The 23,884-nt window shown below is 33.7% G+C and overlaps 1 protein-coding gene across 1 annotated transcript in view; it reads right to left on the bottom strand.

Moving 5' to 3' along the window:
- DNAH8 (dynein axonemal heavy chain 8) overlaps positions 1-23,884 on the bottom strand; it is a 111,835-nt gene that overhangs the window by 82,819 nt on the left and 5,132 nt on the right. Inside the window, exons 6-25 of the mRNA XM_015857671.2 lie at positions 23,259-23,446; positions 22,562-22,727; positions 22,091-22,267; positions 21,629-21,742; positions 19,353-19,460; positions 18,190-18,291; positions 16,827-16,973; positions 15,656-15,853; positions 15,449-15,525; positions 14,889-14,988; positions 14,514-14,633; positions 13,042-13,177; positions 11,924-12,111; positions 10,419-10,499; positions 8,474-8,590; positions 6,748-6,867; positions 5,794-5,935; positions 4,493-4,602; positions 2,922-3,028; positions 1,396-1,483 (exon numbers count right to left, since the gene is read on the bottom strand). Of these exons, the coding sequence (XP_015713157.1) occupies positions 1,396-1,483; positions 2,922-3,028; positions 4,493-4,602; positions 5,794-5,935; positions 6,748-6,867; positions 8,474-8,590; positions 10,419-10,499; positions 11,924-12,111; positions 13,042-13,177; positions 14,514-14,633; positions 14,889-14,988; positions 15,449-15,525; positions 15,656-15,853; positions 16,827-16,973; positions 18,190-18,291; positions 19,353-19,460; positions 21,629-21,742; positions 22,091-22,267; positions 22,562-22,727; positions 23,259-23,446 (2,586 nt within the window). The remainder of the gene's footprint in view (positions 1-1,395; positions 1,484-2,921; positions 3,029-4,492; positions 4,603-5,793; positions 5,936-6,747; positions 6,868-8,473; positions 8,591-10,418; positions 10,500-11,923; positions 12,112-13,041; positions 13,178-14,513; positions 14,634-14,888; positions 14,989-15,448; positions 15,526-15,655; positions 15,854-16,826; positions 16,974-18,189; positions 18,292-19,352; positions 19,461-21,628; positions 21,743-22,090; positions 22,268-22,561; positions 22,728-23,258; positions 23,447-23,884) is intronic.

Here is a 23,884-nt window from a genome sequence, read left to right on the forward strand (position 1 = left end):
TTTTAATTCATTTTTACAATTCCTAAAAGATTCTTATAATCTGGGACATATGTTACAAGGTTGTTTGTTGTGGTTTTTTTTTCCCCTGCAACCTAGAATTATAAGGCATTATAAACATCAGATCAACATCTTCCTCTCTCTTCCTCTTAACAACCAGATCCTAAATTCTGTGAGAGAGAATTATAAGAGGGTTAGTCATAACTGTGCATACAGATGCCTGTCTTAAAGAATATTTTAAAGTATGTAACCTCTCCTTCTAGGCACTTGCATATATAGAAAGACAACAATCACCTACATCACAGTGATAAAGGTTCTACTTGAATAAGTACTGATCTACATTTTTTTCTCCCCAAAGCAGTATTGTTTCAAAAGCTTTATAGAAAGCAGAGTAATTAGACAATGAATGAAACTCCATGCATTAGCTCTAATCTCAACTTACGTATTCACATTATATTTTGTATCCAGAATACTCAAAGCCAAACAGATAGAGAACTTAATCAGTGACTAGAGTAAAACAAGAATCCTTGATCCAGAGCAACAAACAAACAGAACAGACTGAAAACACAGGCTCTAGTGTGCCATCCTCCACACTATATAAATACTTGTATGCTCCCTTGCATAGTTTGAGGGTATGTAAAATAGCACTCTCTGAAAAAATACCAAACACAAATAATCAGGCACAGTCTGGAGAATAAATTATAGACAGCTGCTGTTCCTGCAACACAGTTTAAATACAAACTCCTAGATTCAGGAGTAAAAGCAATTGTAACCATAAACAGAAGCTATTTCAGGTCAGCTGGCTTTGAGGCCAAAGATCAGACAGTAGCCTATTTTATTTCGTATTACGCGACAGCCAGGAATTCTCAGCTGCACTGTCAGAATAATGTTAATTGTAGATTTGTCCTACTCATCTCTGAAAATATTTATATGAAGGATAAGCTTGAGAAAAGGTCCTCCAGAATGCTGAATAGGAGGAAGAATCTACCTGAGAGTGATACAGGAAAGAACAGTAAACCAACATTTTTTTTTTAAACTTCAGAACAAACATCAATCATGGGATACTCTCAGTCCTCAAACGTAGTCCTTAAAACATTACCTTATAGCTTTCAAGCCTAAGGCAATATTCTGAAACAATGAAATTATCCCACAGGAGTACTCAGAACTTTTGTATAAACTGCTAAAAAAGAGACTGTAATGTTTTACAAATCAATTTAACAGACTGAGCAGTTGTATGCATTAGAACAAGGAACTTGCAAAATTCGATTTGTTAAAATGAAGTTCCGTTTCTAAATTGGTGCTGGTTCAGTAGACATGTACCCACATCCTGTGCTTGTGCAAATGCAGAGACATTATAAGACAGTGTATTTTACCTTAGCTATGTAACACATATCTTACCGCATTAGGTATAACAAGGTGCACTTCTGCTTTGAGAAAAGGAACATTCTCTTCATGTTTGCTTGACTGAGCAGAAAACGTTGGTCTCCTAAATGTAGTTTTGCCAAAAAAAAAATTGAAATATGTCACACATACTTTGCTACGAAACACATTCAAATTATCTTAGAAATGTCAGCTGAGCTACCATTTCAGTAGCAACCTACATTATTAGGGTATTATCTATTTGACAAGTTTTATGCTTAAAGGATAAAGAAAATAGCCACAAGTCCATCATTCAGACAAAGGTTATTTTAGATATTGACATTGTTTTCTGAACTTTTTATCCAGAATATTTTCTGATTCTGGATTCCGATCTCCCAGTTTAAGAATGAAGATGATTTGCCAGTGTTTTGAGTAGGGCATAAAAAGGTTTCACTGACCATTTCATGCAACAGACTACAACAGTAAGAGTTGCTGCATGGAAGTTTAGATAAATATACAACCAGGCAGTTCCAAAGATGATAAATCAGTACAAAATACCAAAAAACCTGAAGCCCCTCAAAACTAAAATTAAAGACAAAGTGCAAAGAATAGTTTCTGAGCGCTACCACATGACTGAATGACACAAAAAATGTTGCATTCAACAATATGATATTGTAGCCAAATAAAAATATGAAACCATTTTTAATCATTGCAAATGTATTGTATCCAATAAAATTCCCTCTGACTTCAGTAAGATCGGAATTTCAATAAATTTCATGTGAAAGACAACCTTATTAAAAGAAGTAATACAAACTTCAATATGTATTACTGATAAAATACCATCAACTTTACCTACTTAAAATAACCCATCTTAACAGAAGTCTAAATAGGTGAGCTCTTCAATAGATAATACATCATAGGGAAAAAATTCTGTCTATAAAGTATATGTTTCAGTCACCACAGAGAACTTATATGGAAATAATACTACAGAACAAATGAACAAATAGAAAAAAACAAAAAAAACAACAACCAAAAAAAAACCAAAACAAAACATAAAAAGAGTACAACTGCATGGTCACAAAGCATTCATTGAGTGCACTGATGGTCTTAAACCTATAGGAAACAATCCAGAGTGAACAGACATGCCTGCACAAATAATCTGAAGTAATATGAACAGATGGTCTCACTGCCATGTATGACATAAAAAGGTCATTTAAGTTCTAGTTATTCACATTGGAAAATAACTCGTATAACATTTTGCAAGCAATTCCAAGTAAAATACAGAAGAAAAAAATCAAAAGGGTTCAGGACAAGGGGAAATAAAAGCAGGAAAAGAAAAAGCACAGAATATAACTAACAACCTCAAGACATAAAGCATAAAAGTGCTGGCCTAAAGCATCACTGTTGCAGAGTGACAGGTATCCTGGTTCTTCTTGATCTGCAAAAGGTCAGAAGCTGTTTGACTAATGACACAGGCACTCAGTGTGAATACGTATGTACAATTCGACATAAAAATAATAATCTTGTTTGGGTACTGCTACAGAAGAAATCTTTCTGTAACTCACTTTGGAATATATATTCGTTTTTTAAGAGTATCCAAAGATAGTCGAGTAGCTTTCTGGAGACTATCTAGCAGCTGGTGACTGAAATAGGCAACCATTTCTTTACATTTCTGTAATAAGAAAAACATGCATTATTTAGCATTATATTCAGAAAGAAAGCAGAAGATTACTTCAAAATATATTGGTCAAATGTAGTAGTTCTAGTCTAAGGAAATTTATGCTGCAGGACTACATGAGAAACACAAGGGGAGATGTTAGGTGGGAAACGACCTTGTGAGTGAAATAAGTAAGTAAAATCTGCATGAAAAAAAGTATATACACAGGGGCAGCTCTAACAGAACTGCCTCCTATTTTATGATGTTAGGCCACAAAGTTAGGGGCTGATGTTGCTAGTATGACAGCAACAATGGCAATAGAGGTTGAACCATTCCACCAATTTGTTGCCATGTGACAAATCACAGGAGAGGAGCATTCTGACATACTGGCATCTGACTTGCAAGTGCATATGAAAAAAAAGCATGTCCGTGTGGAAAAATAGGCACCCATTGACATTCATTGTCATTTGCTGATTGTTTATGGAGAGCTAATAGTGGATGTGACCACAGTGTAGCACAGGATAGTGCATTTCAGCAGTGGCAACAGCAGCAGTGGGTCATTACCACTGGTGCAGATATTTATGAGCAGAGCATGCAGGCTTTTCTTCAACGCTGGTGAAAACACCTAGCTAATAGTGGTGACTATGTTGAAAAACAATGTTTTGTAGCTGATAAATTGCTCTATGAAATAGTGTTATTACATTCATTGTATTAGTTGTATTTTCAATGGATCTAAAACAGGAAGTATTACTTTCAGAGCAAGCTACATACAGTATAACATCTGAGAAACCTCAGTTTGTCTTATTTATTCATATTATCTTTCTCAAATAAGAGAGAAAAATGGTAAAACCTCACTGTACTGGATTAAGTAGAACAACAACAACAAAAAGGAATATGTTCTATTGGCCTTACAAAGCAAGGTTTCAGTAATGGGGGGTAGGGGGGTGGGCTACAGGAAGGGTCTTTGAGCAGAGCCCACCATGTCAGATCAGGGCCAGCTCCTACAAAAAGGAACCCACTGCTGGACACAGTTGAGGCACTGAGTGACACCAATTGTGCTTCAAGGAGAGCAGGTTTAAGAAAGAGAAAAACCTGCGGCATAAGCTAGAAGAGAGAAGTGAGGAATGTGAGAGAAACAGCCCTTCAGACACCAAGGTCAGTGCAGAAAGAGGGCAGGAGGTGCTCCAGGCACAGAGCAGAAGTTCCCTGAAGTCCAGGGGAGGCCCATGGTGGAGCAAGCTGTCACTTTGCAGCTCATGGGCACCATGCAAAGCTGCATGTGCTGCAGAAATGGCGCCTGTTTTTAAATTGGTGCTGGGGGGACCAGTGATGGAGCACTCCACTCCTGAAGGATGCACCCTGTCACGCAGACCCATGCTGGAGCAATGCATGAAGAGCTGTAGCCAGCAGGAAGTCCATGTAGGATCAGTTCTCAATTCTACTAATTTGATCAGGCTTAAATCTCTTATCACAAAATACCTCTTCAAACTCATCTTCTTTATCTTTGCCCTTCTTATCATCATCATGAAGAGCTTCAGTATTTTCATCTTCACCTTCAAGATCTTCAAACATTATACGTTTTCCTTTTCCTGTAAAATAAACAGAAGTGCATTTTTTTAAACTGAAATATGTTCTGCTTTGAAGCACAGTCTGTCCCCCCCCTGCCCATCCCCTGCCCATCCTCCCCCACCCCCTTACCCCCCTCCCAATGCACCTCTTCACAATCAAAACAACATTGCTATTAATTTTAGTAGTAACTAAATCAGCTAACCAGATGTATTTCACATCGTTTTATGGGAACCTGGTTAAGAGTCTAGGTTATAAGCTTCAGGCTAATAAACATCATACAGTATAAATGTGTGTGGAAAGACAGATAGAAGGACTTGAATATATCAGCTGGAAGAGGCCAAAAATCAATATAAACTATTTACCAAAATACAGTCTCTTTTCATCAGATTTTTTGGTTTTTGTTGTGTGATATTTAACTCTCTGGGGTGCTAACCCTGACCCTAACCTCTATACCTGGAGGAATCTGAGCCCAGAAGGAAAAAGTCCCGGGTAAAAAAAGGGAGTTCCCTTCCTAATTAAACTTTAAATTACATATTGCTATTGAAAAACAAAGAAACAAACAAAAAAAAACAACCTACAAAAGCAATGCTACAGGACCTCTAAAAATCTTCACAATACTTCTCAGAGCAGTGGGGACCAGATACACTAATGATTGAGCCTTGTACAAACAGCTGATGGTCAGTTGAATGCAATAATTAAACTGGACAGCCAGTAGAACTTGTTTTTGTATAGAATGCAGTGAAATTTATGATAAAATACTGCTGTGACAGAAAAAATGCTAAGAGAGAGACAGTACAAAGTATGTGATGTAGCTTAAAAGAGAACACTACATTTTACTTAAAGAAAATAAGAAGTTGGAAAAAAGTTTAAAAAAAATGTAGAAAAAAAATAATGAGTAGGAGAAAAAGAACCATAAAGTTGCAAGAATAGCAGAATACTACAGCATTATCTTGGTAATCTAAACAGGATAGAGTTTAATTCTAGAAACTCCACCAAGAATGAATTACATGTGTATTTCAAGCACTAGTGATTTAACTTAGGAATCATTAATGAATGCAGAAGGGTGAAAGCACAGTTTCATAGATGAAAACATGGCAGAAGAAGAAAACTCAAGAAAATTAGCATAAACAATTCTTTTTTTTTTTTTTTTTTATATCTGCTAGTCAAATCTACAGAAACAAAAAATTCTTTAAACAGCCATAATTACCTACCTGGCAAAGACTGTTTTTTTGAGGTTTTCCTAGGATATTTAATTCCATAATTACTTTCAAATACAGAGGTTAGGTCCTGAACAGCATCTTCAATATTCATACTTTTGTGGTTCAATAATTCAGCACACTGTTTGGTATAAATCTGTTAAGCAAAAACATCAAGGAATTATCTTAGTACCACTAACTACATTTTCATTGTTCCCTTTCACGGAGAACCAAATAATTTCCTGAATATTGCAACCTTCACACAGAAACTACATAAAGGAAAGAATTCATTTCAATGAAAGAGCAACATTTTGAGAAGAAAACTGAGAAACTAAAAGTAAAATTTTCAAAAATATTACGTTTAATGTTTTTTATTTTTCTCAAAACTGAAAAATGAAATGACATCTTTAAAGGCCAGAAGAAATCACTGAATATTGAAAGAAGGTCAAAATCTGAATCTGGTGAAATTCAAATAAACTTTTTCAACTAATCTTTATGGTATTATTTAGCTGCCTTCAGTTAAAAAGTCTCACTTGAAGTGAAGGAAACTTTCAAATTCTCAAGCAGATTTTTTGGAAAGTATTTTTTAACCTTCTCCAATACAAACCAAAAAAAAAAAAAAAAAAAAGCAACAGTTTAGGAAAAAAAAAAAAAAAGTTAAAAAGGTCCATATGTAGTCCCAAGTATCTTCATATAAAAAAAAACCAAACAACCAAACAACCAAACAACTTTGCAAAGTAGTTAAATAAATAAAATTATATATGCAATTACATGTTATATGCAATAGTACAGTGTAGGTACCTCCAATACCCAAGTATTAATTTATACTCTTAAAATATTTAAGAAAAAAATAATGTTTCATATTTCTGCTGGAAAAATGACTTTTTTTCTGAATTTATATTAATTTACTAAGGCTTCACTTCTAACAGAATCAAGAATTCTTGTTCATATATGTTAAGCAGTACATACCTCATTAGAAGCCAACATATCCTCTACTTTGACAGGATCGTCTACTGGTAAGACAATTAAAAGAGTATTCGATATTTCTTTTAATATTAAGTCAATCCGTGCTTCACATATATCATTTACCTAGAAGGAGAAGATCATATTAGTACCATACATCTATGTGTCAAACATAATCTGCTTCTCTAGGGAGTTCTAACAGACAACAATGCAATACAATATATTGCAGAGAGAATAAAATAAAAGGGGAATCATGAAAGGAAAAAAAACAAACAAAAACAAAAACCAACTGAGGTAAAAGCACATAATTTAAATTCTTAAGACAAAAGAAGCACATTAAAAAGAGGAAGCAAAACAATGCTTCCCACGTTATGGCAGTTTAAAAGATATTTTAAAGATATTAAAAGATATGGCTAAATATAGTCTGTTTGTTGTTGTTGTTGTTTTGTTTTGTTTTAAACTGTGAATTATCATCTATTATTGTAGGGAGGATTCAGGAAGACAAGTAGCCAACAAAAATATTCAGTCTTAACTCATTCTACTACAGACAAACTGAAATATGATCAATGAAAGAATGGTTATAATACTGGAAATAATAACTAGATTGGTAAGAGTGAATATATTTACATCTTGTACAGTATGATAAAATAACTTTTAAAAGATTTTTACTGTGCACTGTTTTATTTCAGACAGCTTTTTAAAAACATCTTGTAATTCATAAGTATCTGTCTAGGATTGGTGGGCAGGTTCCATGTTGGAAATCTGAGGTATATGAATGCTGAATGTTGGAGAAAGTGAATAGAGTAATCCACTGCTTTCGTCTGTTTCTTTACAGATTTCTGGTCATAAGCATGATATTTTGAAATTTATCTTGAGAATATTTCTGTTCCACAACAGCAGTGACTTAATTTCTGAATGAGTTTCTATTGCTAGCTTTTTGAGCTCATCAGTCTTGGAGAGCAGATGAATGAGCAACACCGGAAAGGACTACCTCCTATGTCTTGAGAACCTTATCCTCCACTACTACGGAGTAACTTTTTGTTTTATTTTGCTAGAATAGAAGAAAACTCTTGTTCCACTACATTGCCTGTACTAGACTTCCAGAGGAACACAAGATTCCCAAACTAACAATCCCCTTTAACAAAAAACACTGTTTACTACTAAGAGATACCATGTTCATGGCCAGAAATACAATCTGAATAACAAGTAGAAAAAGCGTTAATACAGGTCCTCAAGTACATTAGAAGAAATCAGAAATTGTTTGTCAGTCACTAAGGAAAACAACAAAGATTCATCATACAGAGAAATGTAAGGGGAAAGTATGCTTCCTTCCATTATCTTGTGAACTAGTGCACTAGACAGTCTAACAGCATGCCTAATGTGAATAGTGTCAATACTAGAAGTTTTTTCACTGGTCAGTTTTTGCATAGAGGTATCTTCTCTGCAATTTCACTCATGAACACATGCTCAAAAAAGAAGTAATGTTTTAAAATCAGAGTAACAGTCATACAATTCCACAATAGGTGGAAATACATTGTACTGAAAGAACAGAAGCAAAGATCAAACGTATGAGAGTAACTGTGGGAGAGAATCACAGAGTTCGTTATTTTACAAAGAAACACAAAACATACTTTTAAAAAGAAACAAAACTACATGCAATATGAAGAGGAGTCTATCTGGAATAATTTCTCTAAAACAGCATTTCAATCATGGTATAGTGATCAAAGCATACCTTTTTCAAAAACTGTTTAAACATACACAGAACTTCATCAGCTTCTTGAAAGAAACTGTCCAGTGTTACTGATGACCAAGTCAACATTGTAAGTCCTTGCCTTAGCACAGCTTCCATCTGAGCATAAAAAACATATTTAATAGAATTTTTAAAATGAGAAATAGAAAACAAATACCATTATTATTAGAATCACTAATGTCACTGATGAGGTAAAAAGCTGTGTTATTTTTGTAGAAAAGCTTACAAATTTTCAAGGAAAACATCAAAGAAATTTATGCAACATTGTGGGAGCAAGAGTAGCACATACTACAGCCTCTATCTTCAACTGTTAAGTGTACGTGCCTAGTAAAATCTTCCTCTTTCTGTTTTCCTAGATACTATTTTTTAGTGGTTGTCAAGTACTTTAATATCCTTTTTAGATTGTGGAGCCCAGAACTTCATAATATTCAAGGTGAGAGCACACCAACATTAAATACATAGGAAAATTGTCTTTTGACTGGCTGGCTGTGTGTTTAATGCATCCAAAAATGCAGTTTGTTGTCCTGGGTTCCAGGGCACACTGCAGGCTCTTGCTGAGCCAGCTGTCAATACTTTCATTATAGACTCTATGATATTCAAAAAGCAAAACAGAATCAAACAAAAATACCCAAAAAGCTACACAACACACATTTCTTTCCCTTATCATTCCCCTCACTAAATTCTTGGTTTCTTGTGGTCTGTTTCTTCTATATTTGTCACCACAAGATGTTCAGCACACAGCTGAAATCCGTTCCTTTCTCTGTCACTGCATGATATGTATGAAGGTTCTTTATTTGCAAATCTTGGAACTTCAATGGAGATGAAACTCTGAGGAAAAGAAAGTTCTATACTACCTCCAAACCTTGAAAATCAACCTTCTTAGGCTGTCCCATAGAGCTCCTCTGAAACTTTTGTTTATTATTCCAAAAGTTCTCACTGATGTCCTGGTATAAAGCCACCACAATTTAAAATTTTGCTATCTCCATCATCCATGAAGTGACAGAAATTTTATTTTCCTTATATTATTGAGAAATTTGGAGTTACTTTTATTCATGGTTAACACTGAATAGTCATCTATCATGCCTGCTCTTTCAGCTTGACATTTATTAAGCAGGGCTCTACACATTCCATTCTAATGCATCTTTTTGCTAATCAAGATCAGAGACTAAAAACATAATTCAAATCATAGACACACAGTAAATAAAGCTATTTCTATCACCCAAATACATACCAGCACTTTTAGTGCTTTTGTGCAACTACACAACTACACCATGTGGGGGTGGTGCTATTACTGATAACCAGCTTAGCCCATCTACAAAAGACTTGCTCATTCCAGTTTTGGATTTATTCTTTCTTCCCTCTTTTGTAAGAAATGAAGGCTTCTGTCTCCAAAAAATATTTTTTTCTTCTGTTGTTTGTAGAGTAGTGATCATTCTCTTTTGCTAATAGTTTTCCTTTAAATACTATTAGGTATATGATTCCTTCCACAGTATAATCATATTTACCATGGTCTCAAACTTTCAGCATCAGTGAATTGAATGACTCAATGCACAAGGCTAATAATTATCTCAAAAGACCACAGCATTTAGTATTTTAGCTAAATGAAATATATGAATATCCATAAATTGAAAGAAGTGATAATGCGCTTCCATGTCAAAAACAGAATTGCGTAGATAAATACACCCACAAAGTCTCTCTTCTTTGTTCCTTTGGGTTTACAATTCAAAGAAACTGAGATTATTCTGCTATAATTCATATTCTTTGAGCATTATTATCTGAGGAATACAAAGAGCAAATATTGGTCTTGAAGGTTTTAGCAAAATTCGGAAGTATCTGAATTACAGATGAATCTAAATATTTTTAAACTGTATAGTTATGTTACTCTAAATCTTTTGATGTATCCTGAAGTGCATTTAGTGATACCAACCTTTTGCATTTTTGGTGCCATTAGACTAACAAAAATGGTTCGTGTGTCTTGACATAATTCTTCATAATGTTGGAGAAGACCCTGTAAATTATTAGGAAAGGGTAGTATTAAAGGGAATATCTTAAGTGCTTTCCTTAGTGATGTAAACAACTTCCTATATAACCAAATAATCAAGGGAAAAAAAATAATAAAAAAAATTAAACAGAACAAGCAAAGAAAAAAACCCCAAAATAACTACGCAGTGTAGGGCTACTCTTGAAAAAAATGTAGTATTTTATACTGAAATTACATAGCTAAGTAAACTATATTTGTAAGGTAATAAAAATGACTGTATGCAGAAAGCATGATCTTTCTCTAAAGCTTAAGACAGTTTGAACTATAGTGATCGTAACTTGAAGTAGCCCCTTGAAACTGAGTATTACATGCATTAGATGAGTCACATATATACACATTTTTTAAAAATACCCTCTTGCTTTTTGTCATATGTACACACTCATACAAAATTTAAAAAAAAAAAAAAAAAAAAAAAAAAAAGAGAGAGAGAGAACACACTGAAAATCTTGTACGATATAGCTAGTTGTGGGAATACAAGAAGGACTGTACAGAGCAGCAGCTGTGAAGAAACATAAACAGCATGAGATCCAAGGACACCTCTAGAAGAAGAAGGAACAGCTCACGGCTCTGACTGGATAAGTGCCCACATGAATGGTTGAAGAGTTTGTAGAATGCTCTGTTGACATGTGTGGGCAGATGGGAAAGCTATTAAAGGAAAACTTGTGAAGGTATATAAGTGATATGAGAACTTGTAATAAATGATTTGGGTCTTTCACACCTGAGTGCGTGAATCAGATGCTCATCCCCAAGATACAAGCTTATTGACAAGTCCATAGCAAATACTTAAAGAAACAGCAGATACTTGACTTCTCTCACAGGTAGTCTACAAAGGTCTTTGTGTTTTTGTGGCTCACTGTATCTTCCAAATACAGTATTCCAATCCTCAGTTCGTTTGAACTGCTTTTTACTGATTTTCAAACAGTGAATGCAGTTTGGATAGGCTTAATTGCTTCATTGCCAGAACACATTTAATGCACAAGAAATATCAGAGAGCACACAGCAGTCAGTGCAGGCTTTTAAAATGAGATCCTCTATGCCCACATGCACATTCTATTGACTTACCTAATTTCCAGTTTTCACATTCATCTCTGCAGACAAGATTTGTTGTTGTTGTTGCTGTTGCTTTGCTATTGTTTGGTTTTGGAGGTTTTTCCATTTGTTTGTTTTACAAATACTTGAGAATACTTTATTTGCTAGATTCTTGTTTAGATCTGCATTTTCCTAAACACTAGTGATGATCTAAGGAAAAAGTACAACTCTAGATCTCATTCATTTTAATCTATTCTGACAAATAAATTTTACTTTTACCAAAGGATAATAAGGTTCTAAAAGATCTTAGAAAAAGTGATACTTGTTTTCTCCAAAGTAAAAACAATAAGTTTTAAATTTACCTCTAAACGCAACTTGTATGACTTCAGCTTATCTTCTACTTTTGCTATCTTTTTGGCTTGCTCTGGTACTTCCAAACCCAACTTTATCATACATTTGGTCTCTCGAACAATCTCTGGAATCTGGGGATCAAAATTAACCAGGAACTTTCCAGTTTCAGGATGACGTACAAACACTGTGGCTTGTAAGGCTGTAAAGACAATTTTATATAAGTTTCTAAGACAAAAAATTGTTTCAGTTAATACCAAACACAAATTTCTAACACTACTATAGAATGATTAAATATACATGGTTATTTTGTGAAGTAGCTTTACAATACTTTCTAAAGAAAGCTAAAGAAAACATGCAAACACCTCACCATATTCACTTTTCACTATATAAACTGTATCATTATGAACAAAGCAAGCATCAGAGATAGCACTATTTGTGGTATATTTTTTCTTGGTTTGAGTTATAAAATTATGAACGTATTTTTTTAAAGAAATTAAAAACTCTCAGGAGATGCTCCATCTCTTACAGGTACTTGTTCATTCAGAAGATGAATGCTTAAATGATAATATTTCAAAACTATCAAATTAAAAGTATAAGCATCTGTTAAGTGTGGGAATACACAAAATTAAGATTTTATTCTTATAGATCTTTTTGTAGCTTTGAAGCCATGAAGTGTCTACAATTTACATGCAAAATGTACTCCAAATAGACAACTCTTCATCTTAAAACAGCAGAACTTGGGTATCAATTTTTTTCCTAGACAAAGAGCTATACTTGTCCTAAGAGGGACTGTGATACCTAAAATACATAAGTTACTACAGTGGAAAGGAAACTGAAAAATTTCTTAAATGAAATATACAGAGAATACGAATATAGAAATCAAGTTTTGTAGACCTTAAGTTTGTTTCAGTACATTTCTAGCAATTATCTGTCAAAAAGTGTACCAAATCTGCATTGCTCTGGACCAAAATAATAGTCAGGAATACTAATTTGCATTATTGGACCAGCATATTGGCTCATTACTAATTTGCATAGTTTTAGGGTGAATGAGACTTAAAAATAATTTGATTTGCATTACCTAGCATTCAATAACAATTAAAAGAAACCAATTACAACTTCAATTACTTACGATATTGTAACTCTGACATTTCCTTCATCCATGCATTATGATAGACTACCTCAAATTGCACCAAGACGTAGGCAACTCTGTTGTATAATCGGACAACTGTTTTACCCTCTGGACTTGTCAAGATACTTGAATTTTTCTATTAAAACAGGGAACGTTCATATTTCAATCACATCAAAAGAAATCCATCCTATTTGAGTTTTCCCTCAAATTAACTACTGAATATACCTTATTTAAGCTACTAGAAATTATAATCACAGAATTCTTAAAAACTGTACTTAGAACTCAATTTTACAGCACAGTGAAGTCAACATGAACTTGCAGAGTAATGAATAGTAAATTTATAACATATGCAAGCATTACACATCTGTAATTTCCAGGGAAATAAATGCTCAGTTCTACTCAAAACTAAAAGGTAACTAAAAAAATCATTTAAAAAACAAAAAAAAAGTAAATCTTTATTAATCATCGATTTTTACTGATTAAAATGTCTTACATCTGATGTGATGCTTAAGTTTTTTATTGTTGTTGTTGTTGTTGTTTTTTCCTTTGGAATATATTTAGATAATCATTATTCTTATTTAATGGAAACAAGAAAAAAAAACCTCCCTCACTTAGAATTTAATAGCAGAATAGCAGACCCTAGAAACTTCACAGGAGAATCTTTCAAGTGTTTTGTGAAATATAGCAGATCTTAATGTAGCAAGATGCTGACTATTGCAGTAGAGGACACAAAAAAATCCTCTAGGATTAAAAATGTCAAGGAGTATGCCAGTACCAACATTCAGTACCAACAAATGCCAGTACCAACATTCAATTGTACGTGAAGTTGTACAGATAATGTAGAATTGAGTAGTTCAATAACAGAATTCTCTGTTCCCACACTAGTACAGAGACTATCTGCAGTGGAACTTACAAAATGCAGTTGTTGTGAGGATCCTTATAATAAATTCCTTGAGTGGTTCCAGAATATACACACTAGACAATTCCAGGATGTCTGGCAGTCCACATATATGCCTTAAACTACTCCCTACTTACTTAGGCTTAGTAAACAGACATTACTCTCCATAGAGAAACTCATGACTAGAAGAACAGAATGGGTGAGTATTCAGTTAAAGTAAAAAATGTATGCCAACTTTATGAGCCTCAGACTGCCCCATAATAAACAGAAACAGAAAAACAGCACTGGATGGAATGGCATAATACTTCTTCAGGTAAACACAGATGTATCAACAAATCAGTGCAGATTTCCAGCTTGGGGTGCTAGTTGAGAGGCAAGTCAAACAAATGTTACAACTTGGATTCACAACAGTAGTTATTGTGGATAATACATTTTTAATAGCAATTCACATACAAATAAACAGGTTATCTAGCATATGAGAAGCCTCTACATCATAGCCAGAAACACTATGGTCCCTCTATTGAAGTAAGGTCACTGAGAATAACAATATTTGATTTTCTTCACATCAGCTTACCTGGAAATAGTTGATTGGCTCATTTATCCTCCTGAAGAGCTGTCTCACCCACAGTATCTTTCCTGCAACAGGTGGCATGTTTCGAGCAAGAGGGGGGTCATCTTTTTGAATTTGGTAAATCTGCGATATCGTTAGATAAATAAATTCAAAAATAAAAAAAACAAATCTAGCAAAGAAAGAAACCTTTTTGAAATGTTAAACTGTTTTTCCTACACTACCACAGTTTTTATCTCCTTTTAAGCAAGTTAAATTTGTATGAAGTGACATGATAATGCACAGTCAGTTATTGAAATATAAAGAATAAATACACATTTTATTAAAGTATTTGTTCATGTTTTAAAATGTTTGAAATTTACTGCAAAAGAAATAAAATACCTTTTTAATAGCTTCAAGTTCTGCTACATAATGTTTAAGAATAGAAGCAATTGTGTGTGTTACTTCTTCTTGAAGGCATGGCATTCTCAGATTTTGAAATCTGTATTAAAAACAAGTATCAAAAATTATATTTATAAAACACTATTTTCTTCTTTTCCTCTTCTTCTTTCCATGATGAGATACATAAATATTAAGTAAAATGAAAGATGTGCAGATCTAGGAATTGTTTTTCAGCCTGTGTAATTTTTTGGTTGTTGTCCAGAGCAAGTTTGAGCAACATAAAAAGTTCTGCTCTAGCTTTACTTATCAATGTACATTTTTCTTTGTTTATTTAACTTGTATGTGCAAAAGATGTGGTAATTAAATGAAGAAACAGAAGAATATGTTGATTTGTATTACAAAGCTAAAATACAACTCTCTTGTAAAGGCTGCAAGATTTATAACAACAATAATGAAAAAAATATGAGATCCTTTGTTACAAACATAACCATGTTATTTAAATTGTGCTAACCAGTAATTTCACATATGTTTTAAAATATTTTAAAGCAATTTGCCAATACCTTCGGAGTAACTTGACTGCGTGTTGTGAAGACAAAATTCTTCCAAAACAAGATCTCATAAATGTTTGTATCTGTACCTAAGAGACACATAATTTAATACAGTTTTTCTAGTCAAATAGTAATATTTTGATGTCTAATAATTACTTAAGGTAATCAGTAGTGATGAGATCCTCCACCAATTAAGTTATATATTGCAATACTGTTTACCTCTAAAGCTTCAATTTTTGACATGAAGTCCACAAAATCCACATCAAATTCTTTTTTTCTTGGATCAAGGATGTCGTATTGTTTCTTTTGAACATTGTGGTAGATATTTTTGAATTTTATTGACATGATTTCTATACCTTCAATGGTTGACGTACCCAGTGCTTGAAAAGTTTGTACTATATTTATCATCTCTGTAATCTGAAATATAAAGGTTATAATCATGCTCATAATAAATACTTTTTTAAGTTCCTCTATTAACTAAAATCTGAGGAAAATAATCCAAACTATAGCTAGTCCTCTCAAACTAGTACATTCAGAACTTCTCTGTTTCTGAGCTTCTAAGAAAAATACCAACAGAACATAGTTAACTCCATTTTCAAGGTCACTTATCACCATAACTCAAAATAACATGAAACCATATTTGTTTTTCTTGCTGGGAAATTTTTTTTGTGAGTTGATTTGTGGTTTTGTTTGTTTGTTTGTTTGTTTGTTTGTTTTTTCATATTTGACTGTTAGGTTAAGTAGAGTCATACAGTAAAAGAGTTGAAACATGATGATGATATGAAGTGGTTTTATTGTATAGAAAAACACTATCTAGATTGCAATATGCATACTGCATGATAAGGAAAAACAATGAATCACCTAATTCCTACCTTCCTTATCCCAGTACTCTCTTATTATTTCTATCACTTTATTCTGCATCTAGAAACACCTAACATCTGTTCTATACAAACCCCACAGATGATAGATTAAAGTCTTTTCATCAGGTTGGCATGATAAATGTTAAGATTATAGCAAGCAGCAGAATCATCTGAAGAACCGTGCTCATCATTAACATAAATTTTTAATGACTTAGGTCACCATTCTCATAATAAAACTTTGGTATTCTTCACGTTATTCTAAGCCCCCCAAAATAAACATGGATTAATGGAGATAATTCACTTGCTTAAAACAGAAAAACTGACAAATTCAGTAGAGCACTGCAAGGTAATTGTCTAAAATATTAATCTTTCTTACTCTGTGGAAGTGTCAAACTTCTCTCAAAAGAAAAATTAAAAACTCTTCCACACTTTTATTAAGTAAAGTAATGTAAAGTTGGGTTTGCCTTGTCAGCTGTTCTCTGGAGAAGTTCTACTTCTGTACTGACAATAAAAACACACAATTTACTCACTTTTTCTAATCTCCTACAAAAAGCTTCAGATTTCCCAAAAATGTACATTTCAGATACTTCAAATGATTTTTCTCCTAGATTTGCCAAAATCTCTTGCTTTGCTTCCTGAAAGCATCTCTGATACTCTTTCAACAGGGAGATGCATTCCTAAAAAGGGAAGAAATAAATATCATATTCTTTAAGTTTCACTCATATGCAAGAAATAAAAGAGTCAAAATCCACTGTAGTTCCAAAGTGGTTTATTATCACTGAGTCTAGTTTCAGTCAACAGGCAGTAATGGCTTACATACAATGTTTTTGTCATTGCTCCAGCATGGGACCTTTCTACAGTGTTCAGGAAAACCTACATAGGATCTCCATGGGTGACAGCATTATTTGGGCAATTACCACCAGCTCCACTATGGTCCTCCACAGGCTACAGGGAGACCACCTCTGCCACCAGAGTCTTTTCCACCAACTACAGGGGAATCTCTATACTGGTACCTGGAGCATCTTCCCTCTCTCCTTCACCAACTTTGGTGCCTGCAGAGCTATTTCTCTCATTTTTCCTATCTCCTCTCCCTCTCACAGCTGTTGTACAGCATTTTTTGTTATTCTTAAATACCTTATCACAGAAGTACAAGCAGAATCACTCATTGGCTCAGGTTTGGCTAGCAGGTCACTTTTTGCATCAGCTGAAATTGGCTCTATCCAAGACAGGGCAGCTCCTGGTCTCTTCTCACAGTAGCCACTCCTTAATAATCTTGAAACTACCCAAAACTTTGCCATATAAAGCCAATAAGTATGCATTTCTGGGTAAGGTAGGAAGTCAATAGCTGAGGTCTATTAAAGGAGAAGGTGGAAATAGAAACTATAATGGCAATCAGTAACCCCACAGCTAAAGGTCATGGTACACTTAACGTGCTTAAGTTGGTCCTACTATGTCCTACCATCACCTGAAGAAGATGAAAACCCTCTTGTCATTGAACTTTTACAGCCAAGGGAGTCTGGTATTGGAAGGAGGTACTGCAACATAAGGAAGACTATTCAAAAACAGCTTCCTATGGCAGAGAAAGATGGCACCATATCAGAGATCATCAGCATGGAAGAACATGGATTGTGCAGGATCCTAAGATTTCTTGCTCACAGATATGATGAAGATGCCAGTTCCAAGGTCAGTGATGGAAAAAGCTGATGAAAATGACATCATTCTAATTTCAACAAATGAAGGTGGGATAAGAAATGAGAAAACACTCAAAGCCACCCTAAACAAATTAGCAGAGGGGTAAAGTACTTGATACATATTGATATGAACTTCCTCATGCACATCAATAGGTAATCAGTAAGTTCAATAGCAAAATAACAGAAATACCAAAATACAAACCTTAATTTTTCCAAGGATTATTGGTGTCTCCTGTTCCCATACATGAGTCAATCCACCATCTGTAATGTAAGCTCTGCATGTCGCAACCATCTGATTTGTAACCTTGTGTAGATAAATGAAAGAATTAGGTTTCAAGCTCAGAAGAAAAACTGCCTTTTTCACAGAATCTGTCAAAATTCCCATTTGCCTGTGTTAGTACTAACAGAGTTTGAATGAATTTTACTTGTGGGAATAATAATGGCAAAATAATATATGCAACATAAAAGAAAAACACCTTATAGAATGTCTTTAAATGTGCCCAGAAGCATACTCAAGTCACAAGAAGTACTTACAAGTACATTCAGTTCATAAGAACAGCAATATATATGCATAAAAACAGATGTCACTAAACACAAGAACAAAGACAATTCAATAACAAAGTAATTTCATCCCAACTATTCTTCACTTACACTGTCATCTTACACTGAAACACAATAATAGCTAAGGCTATAGGCAGGATTTTCAGTGTCCCCGCTGATGATCTTTAAATGCAAGCATTCAGTAAGGGATGAACACTTGAGCTTTGATGAAAAAGCTTAGATTGTAATAGAATTTCTCCATGTTATGTCACAGCACAGCTTCATGTAACCAGTTTGGCTGTAAACTAGCATTCCAAGCTCTTGAAGAAGTGCACAAATAACAAAGGTAAATGAATGCTCAGCCAAGTTACAAGAATTGCCCAGATATTTTAAGCTGTTTTCAAAGATCATAGTGACTGCAAATTCATGGTTTTACATTGTATAAACAGTCACATCAAGGTGAAAAAGTAATATCTATAGCTTCAGCCCTCCAAGAACTTTAAGTAGAGGTATAACATCACAGATGAAGCACTATCTTCTCATTTTCGTTTAGAAAGTAACAGAGCAGGTTAATTCAGATCCTGACAATTACTGAGAAGAAAAAATCAATTTTGCTGAACCAGGGATAATAAAATTCATCCCTAAAGGTAATTTTCTACTCTGAATTCAACCGCTCCTGATCTAAAGACTTCTCTTCCTTTCCCTTACATACACCCACTATTTGCCACTGCTTTATCAACTAAAAATTAGATGTCTCATATTTTTCAGAAAAAAACAAACCTCCTGGTTTTTAACAGTAAACATTATTAAGCTTAATATATTTACCTTTATAAACAACGATGTCATTCTTTCAGAAGTATTGTAATACCTTGAAACACTGTGAATCATTCGGATAGCATTTATCAAGTTTGGTATTCCATTTTTCATTGCCGCCTTAAAGCAGAGTTTTGAGAAAAACTTAATTTTCCATTGCTAGCAACACTTTTATTGTAACTCTTTTATTATATTGACAATATCTAAAATTTTTTGCCTAAATGACATTAAGTAACCTTTAAAATTGCATCATTGCTTCTTACCAAAAAGTTTCTTGTCAAAAAACCTAATCACACTCAACACATTTCCAAAGGAATCTAAATGAATACACAGTAATAATCTCAGATTATTTGATCAGATAAAGAGATTCATACAAATACTTTTAATGTTATTTTGATGAGCATAACTGAACACTGAATCCAAAAGTACAGGTTGAATTTTTTGGCACAAAAGAAAGAATTCTTCTGGCAGCTGAAAATGGTTGTTCATGATTAATGCTTTTGTTTTTCTTCAAGTACAGCTGTTAAATATATTCTACGCACTTATGCTGTAAAAATAATCATTGCATAAAATGATTAATTTAGAGTTTCCACAAAGGTCATAAAATAATGGTCACATTATTAATGTTACTAATGAGTGTTTATCATATAAAAGATCAAAATCCTATATGCATTTGATAAAATCACTGTTCATTAAAACTAAGTGACCACGTAACTGCTGTCTGGTCACTGAACAACTTCAAAATACTTTGTTCAAAGAAAAAAAAAGAGGCAAAACAGAAGACTATTTATAAATAATATCCAGACACTGCAAAAAAAGTAGTAATTACTGAGAAAATATCAAATAGGCCCAGGTTGTTCTTACAAATGTGACACAAGTCATATCACATGTGACACTGTCTTCTAGGGAAGGTTACAGGAGAGGACTTTCTCATTTGTCAGCTAAACCAGAGTAAAAGGGTTCTGCTTGAAAAAAGTTCCTTGACCTGGGAAGCATGCAAAGCGTATATAACCACTGGAGGAATAATATCTGCTTAATGAGAAAAATATTTATGTATATGTAGTATAGTGACAATGAAAAAAAAAGATTAAAAAAAAGCAGTTTAAAAGGAATGTCCAGCTGCTGTGGTTTAACACAGCAACTGGCTAAGCAGCACTAAGCTGCTTTACTCAGCCCTCCCCACAGTGGGGAGAGATGAAACAGGAATTCAGATTTACTCAAAGTGTTCTTGATCAGATAAAGAACGAAGCTAATTACTTCATGTTAGTAAACTAACAAATTCTTTAACGGGCCCTCACCCACAAATGTTAGCTTATCTTAATAACTCCTTAAGAAGCACTTTAAATCTGAGACAGACTTGACTCTTTTATTCTGCGGTTGCTGGCGCCCTCTAGCGATAGCCTGAAGGACTGAGGAAGATGAGCTGCGTAGTCCACTGCCATTCTTCTATACACTTGTTGTTCCCACTTTGTTTTTGTGTTTGTTTAGTGGGGTTGCTGTTTATTTTTGCTTCTCCTCAGTTAAAACTTGAATCAGGATCCGAGATTACCAGAAATTAAGCAAAATATGCAAAACTTTCTGGTGAAGGACAGGAATCATGTAGGATTAAAACAGAGAGGACTAGAAAAAAGAAGAGAACTAACACCTTTTCGTAGGCTATTTCCTCCTTCCACCATATCCTGCAACAGCCCTTACACATACGTACTTGTTATAAATATTAATGGTGAAAAGTAAACTTAATATCTTTTACTGAATTAGCTCAAGACAAACAACCTAACATTTATGTTTTTCCCAACTGTAATTTCTACAAATAGAAGCAGCTAACAAAATATTCAGTATCAAAATATTGTTTTACCCCCCTAGAAGCCGCTGGGGCCTCTTTATGTTTCCATTATTTTTATATAACTGAAATTCTGGCATTTTGGTTATGGTTGTGTATTTATTATGTCTTCACTGGCATGTGGAATTTTCAGTGAAATACATATTTTGAGATTCTTGCACTGCAAATATACATGTTTGGCTCATTTTGAAGTAATAATGGCAGGGAGCTAACTAGGAAATCACGTGTATATGTTTATTCATAAAATACATACTTACAAATATGTTTCTAATAAAATAACGTTTTACTTTAGTTATAAGTTTAGCTAGACAGGTGGTTCAAAAAAATCAATACATTAAAACAAATACAAAGAAGATTCCTTTTACTTCCTTTTACCCTGAAATTTTTTTATGGACATTGTATATTAAGAATTGAACTTTGCTTAGAGAATAATGAAAGATATACTTACAAGGTCAAAGTGATAAAGAGGCTGACAAACGTTTTCAAGCGTGCACAAATATTTCGCATTATCTTTCGATTCATTTGCTGCATCTGTGATCTTGGCATCTAGCTCTTGCCACATCTGGACAAAAAAACGTTACTGTGAAAAGACTCCATAGATAGTGATCTCTTTCTTTTAACTAGCACTGACATGCTTATAAGCAAACCTTGGAACTCTTTTTTAAAGGCACCAATAAAATAAGTAATGTAAGTAGTTTACAATTAGGATTCCCCCCTTTTTTTCCCCAGCATCTCTAATATCTTTTTCTCTCACTACATCAAGCACACTAACAACATCTCTACATTTTCCCCTCCTTATTCTCCTCAGAAAACCCCTCTAATAAATAAATAAATAAATAAATAAATAAATAAATAAATAAATAAATAAATATGAGCTTTGTCTACTGAAAAGGAAAAAAGAATTAGTTACCTTTAGCAGTTTAGAATGTCCAGCATTCAGAACATTAATGACAGATCTGCAGTCTGATCCTTTGATCTGCTCAATAATGAAATTAAATTTAGCAGACATACATTTCCAGTGCTCCAGTTCAGTCAATGGACCTGAATTATCAGCTTCTTTCCTCATCTGCTGACTCTCAATCAGAACCTGCATTCAAATTGGAAAAAAAAATAAGAAAGAAAAAGAGAAAGAAAGCAAGCTGTTTTTAGACAAATTGTTATAAAGAAGAAGAGATGTTCTGAGAATGCTAACAGGAAAGGAACAAGCTTGTTTGTATTGCCTTTTGAAAATGGTTCTGATTTGGAAAAGCATCCTGATTCAGAATTGCAACTAATGGTATTCTTATAGAGAAGTCAAGGCAACCAAAGTATATGTTCAGCCATTGTTAAAACTGGGTGGATCTCAGCATTCATGTTGGAGCGATGTGTTAAAACAACTTACTCTTTCAATTTGTTTATGCCAGATCAGAAGTACTTCTTCTAACTGGTGAATCATATCAGGATTATCTGCTGCTGCTGCTACTTCCTCAAAGGACTGGAGTTTAGAAAAATTAATGTGATCCATTTTTTCCAACTCAACAGTGCCTTCAATACTTTTTATAGCCACTGTATAATAACAAATTTTTAAAAAAATAAAAGAATAATTAGAAAGAAAGAAAGAAAGAAAAAGAAAGAAAGAAAGAAAGAAAGAAAGAAAGAAAGAAAGAAAGAAAGAAAGAAAGAAAGAAAGAAAGAAAGAAAGAAAGAAGAAAGAAAGAAAAGCAAAGAAAGCAGGCTATTACAACATACAAACCAGTTAAGACTCGAAGAATTTTTATTTCCCAGTATAATCAATTTATGTTTGGGAATACATATTCTGTAACACTGTAATGTTTCAGATAATATAGGATTTTACTGAAGTTGCATAAAACCAAAAATTCTTCTTTTAAATCCCATGTGTTCCTCCTTATAAGTAATGGATCACTAGATAATTTTCTCAATTAATGATCTCTCCATATGTTAACTAGGCAAGCTTTTGATAGTTTTATTTTTCCTCAAAGGCTTTGGTACATTGCTTACCTGTGTCCTACCATGCTTAAAAGAAAATTCTTAATAGAATTCCTCTTATTTGATTGCTTTCTAAAATGCAAAAGCTTTCCTCTAGAAATGAAATGTATCTTCTAATATTTTCCACAAAATTCTGTTTGTCTTTTGTATCCTGCTTGTTCTGACTTAAAACACCCCAGTTATTTGTTGCAAGAATAGCTGGGATAAAAATATTTTCTAACATCTTCTTAATACCATGTAAGAGTCCTTCAGTCGCATCCAAAACACAAAAGAATATCTCCTGCATTGTAACAGAATAATTGTTAGTGATGTGGTATCTTAGAGTGGAAACAGTATTACAAAGTCAGCATTTTAATTATTTTTTTTAATAGAAGCACTCTGATTTTTGCATAAGAAAATTTTAACACAAGGAGAAAGTGCCCTCATTGATTGATGATAATCAACTCCACACATATCTAATAATTTGTCTTAAATTGTTGTATGGCAGAAAAAACTCATGCTACATAAATTTCTTAGGATAAATGCTCATTTCACACATTCAAATATACAGAAGGGAGAGAGTGATACAAATAAACCTTTTCTCTGCAGGAATTTGTTTGTATATAGAGTCTTCTAGGCAACTGTGAGTCCTTCTAGCTTAGGGTTGCATCAAGGCTTTACCTTCTTAAATTAAATAAATAAGTAAAAATAAAAGATTAAAAAAAAAAAGGGGGGGGGG

The sequence above is a fragment of the Coturnix japonica genome, chromosome 3 (genome assembly GCF_001577835.2).
Source record: "Coturnix japonica isolate 7356 chromosome 3, Coturnix japonica 2.1, whole genome shotgun sequence".
Taxonomy (NCBI): domain Eukaryota; kingdom Metazoa; phylum Chordata; class Aves; order Galliformes; family Phasianidae; genus Coturnix; species Coturnix japonica.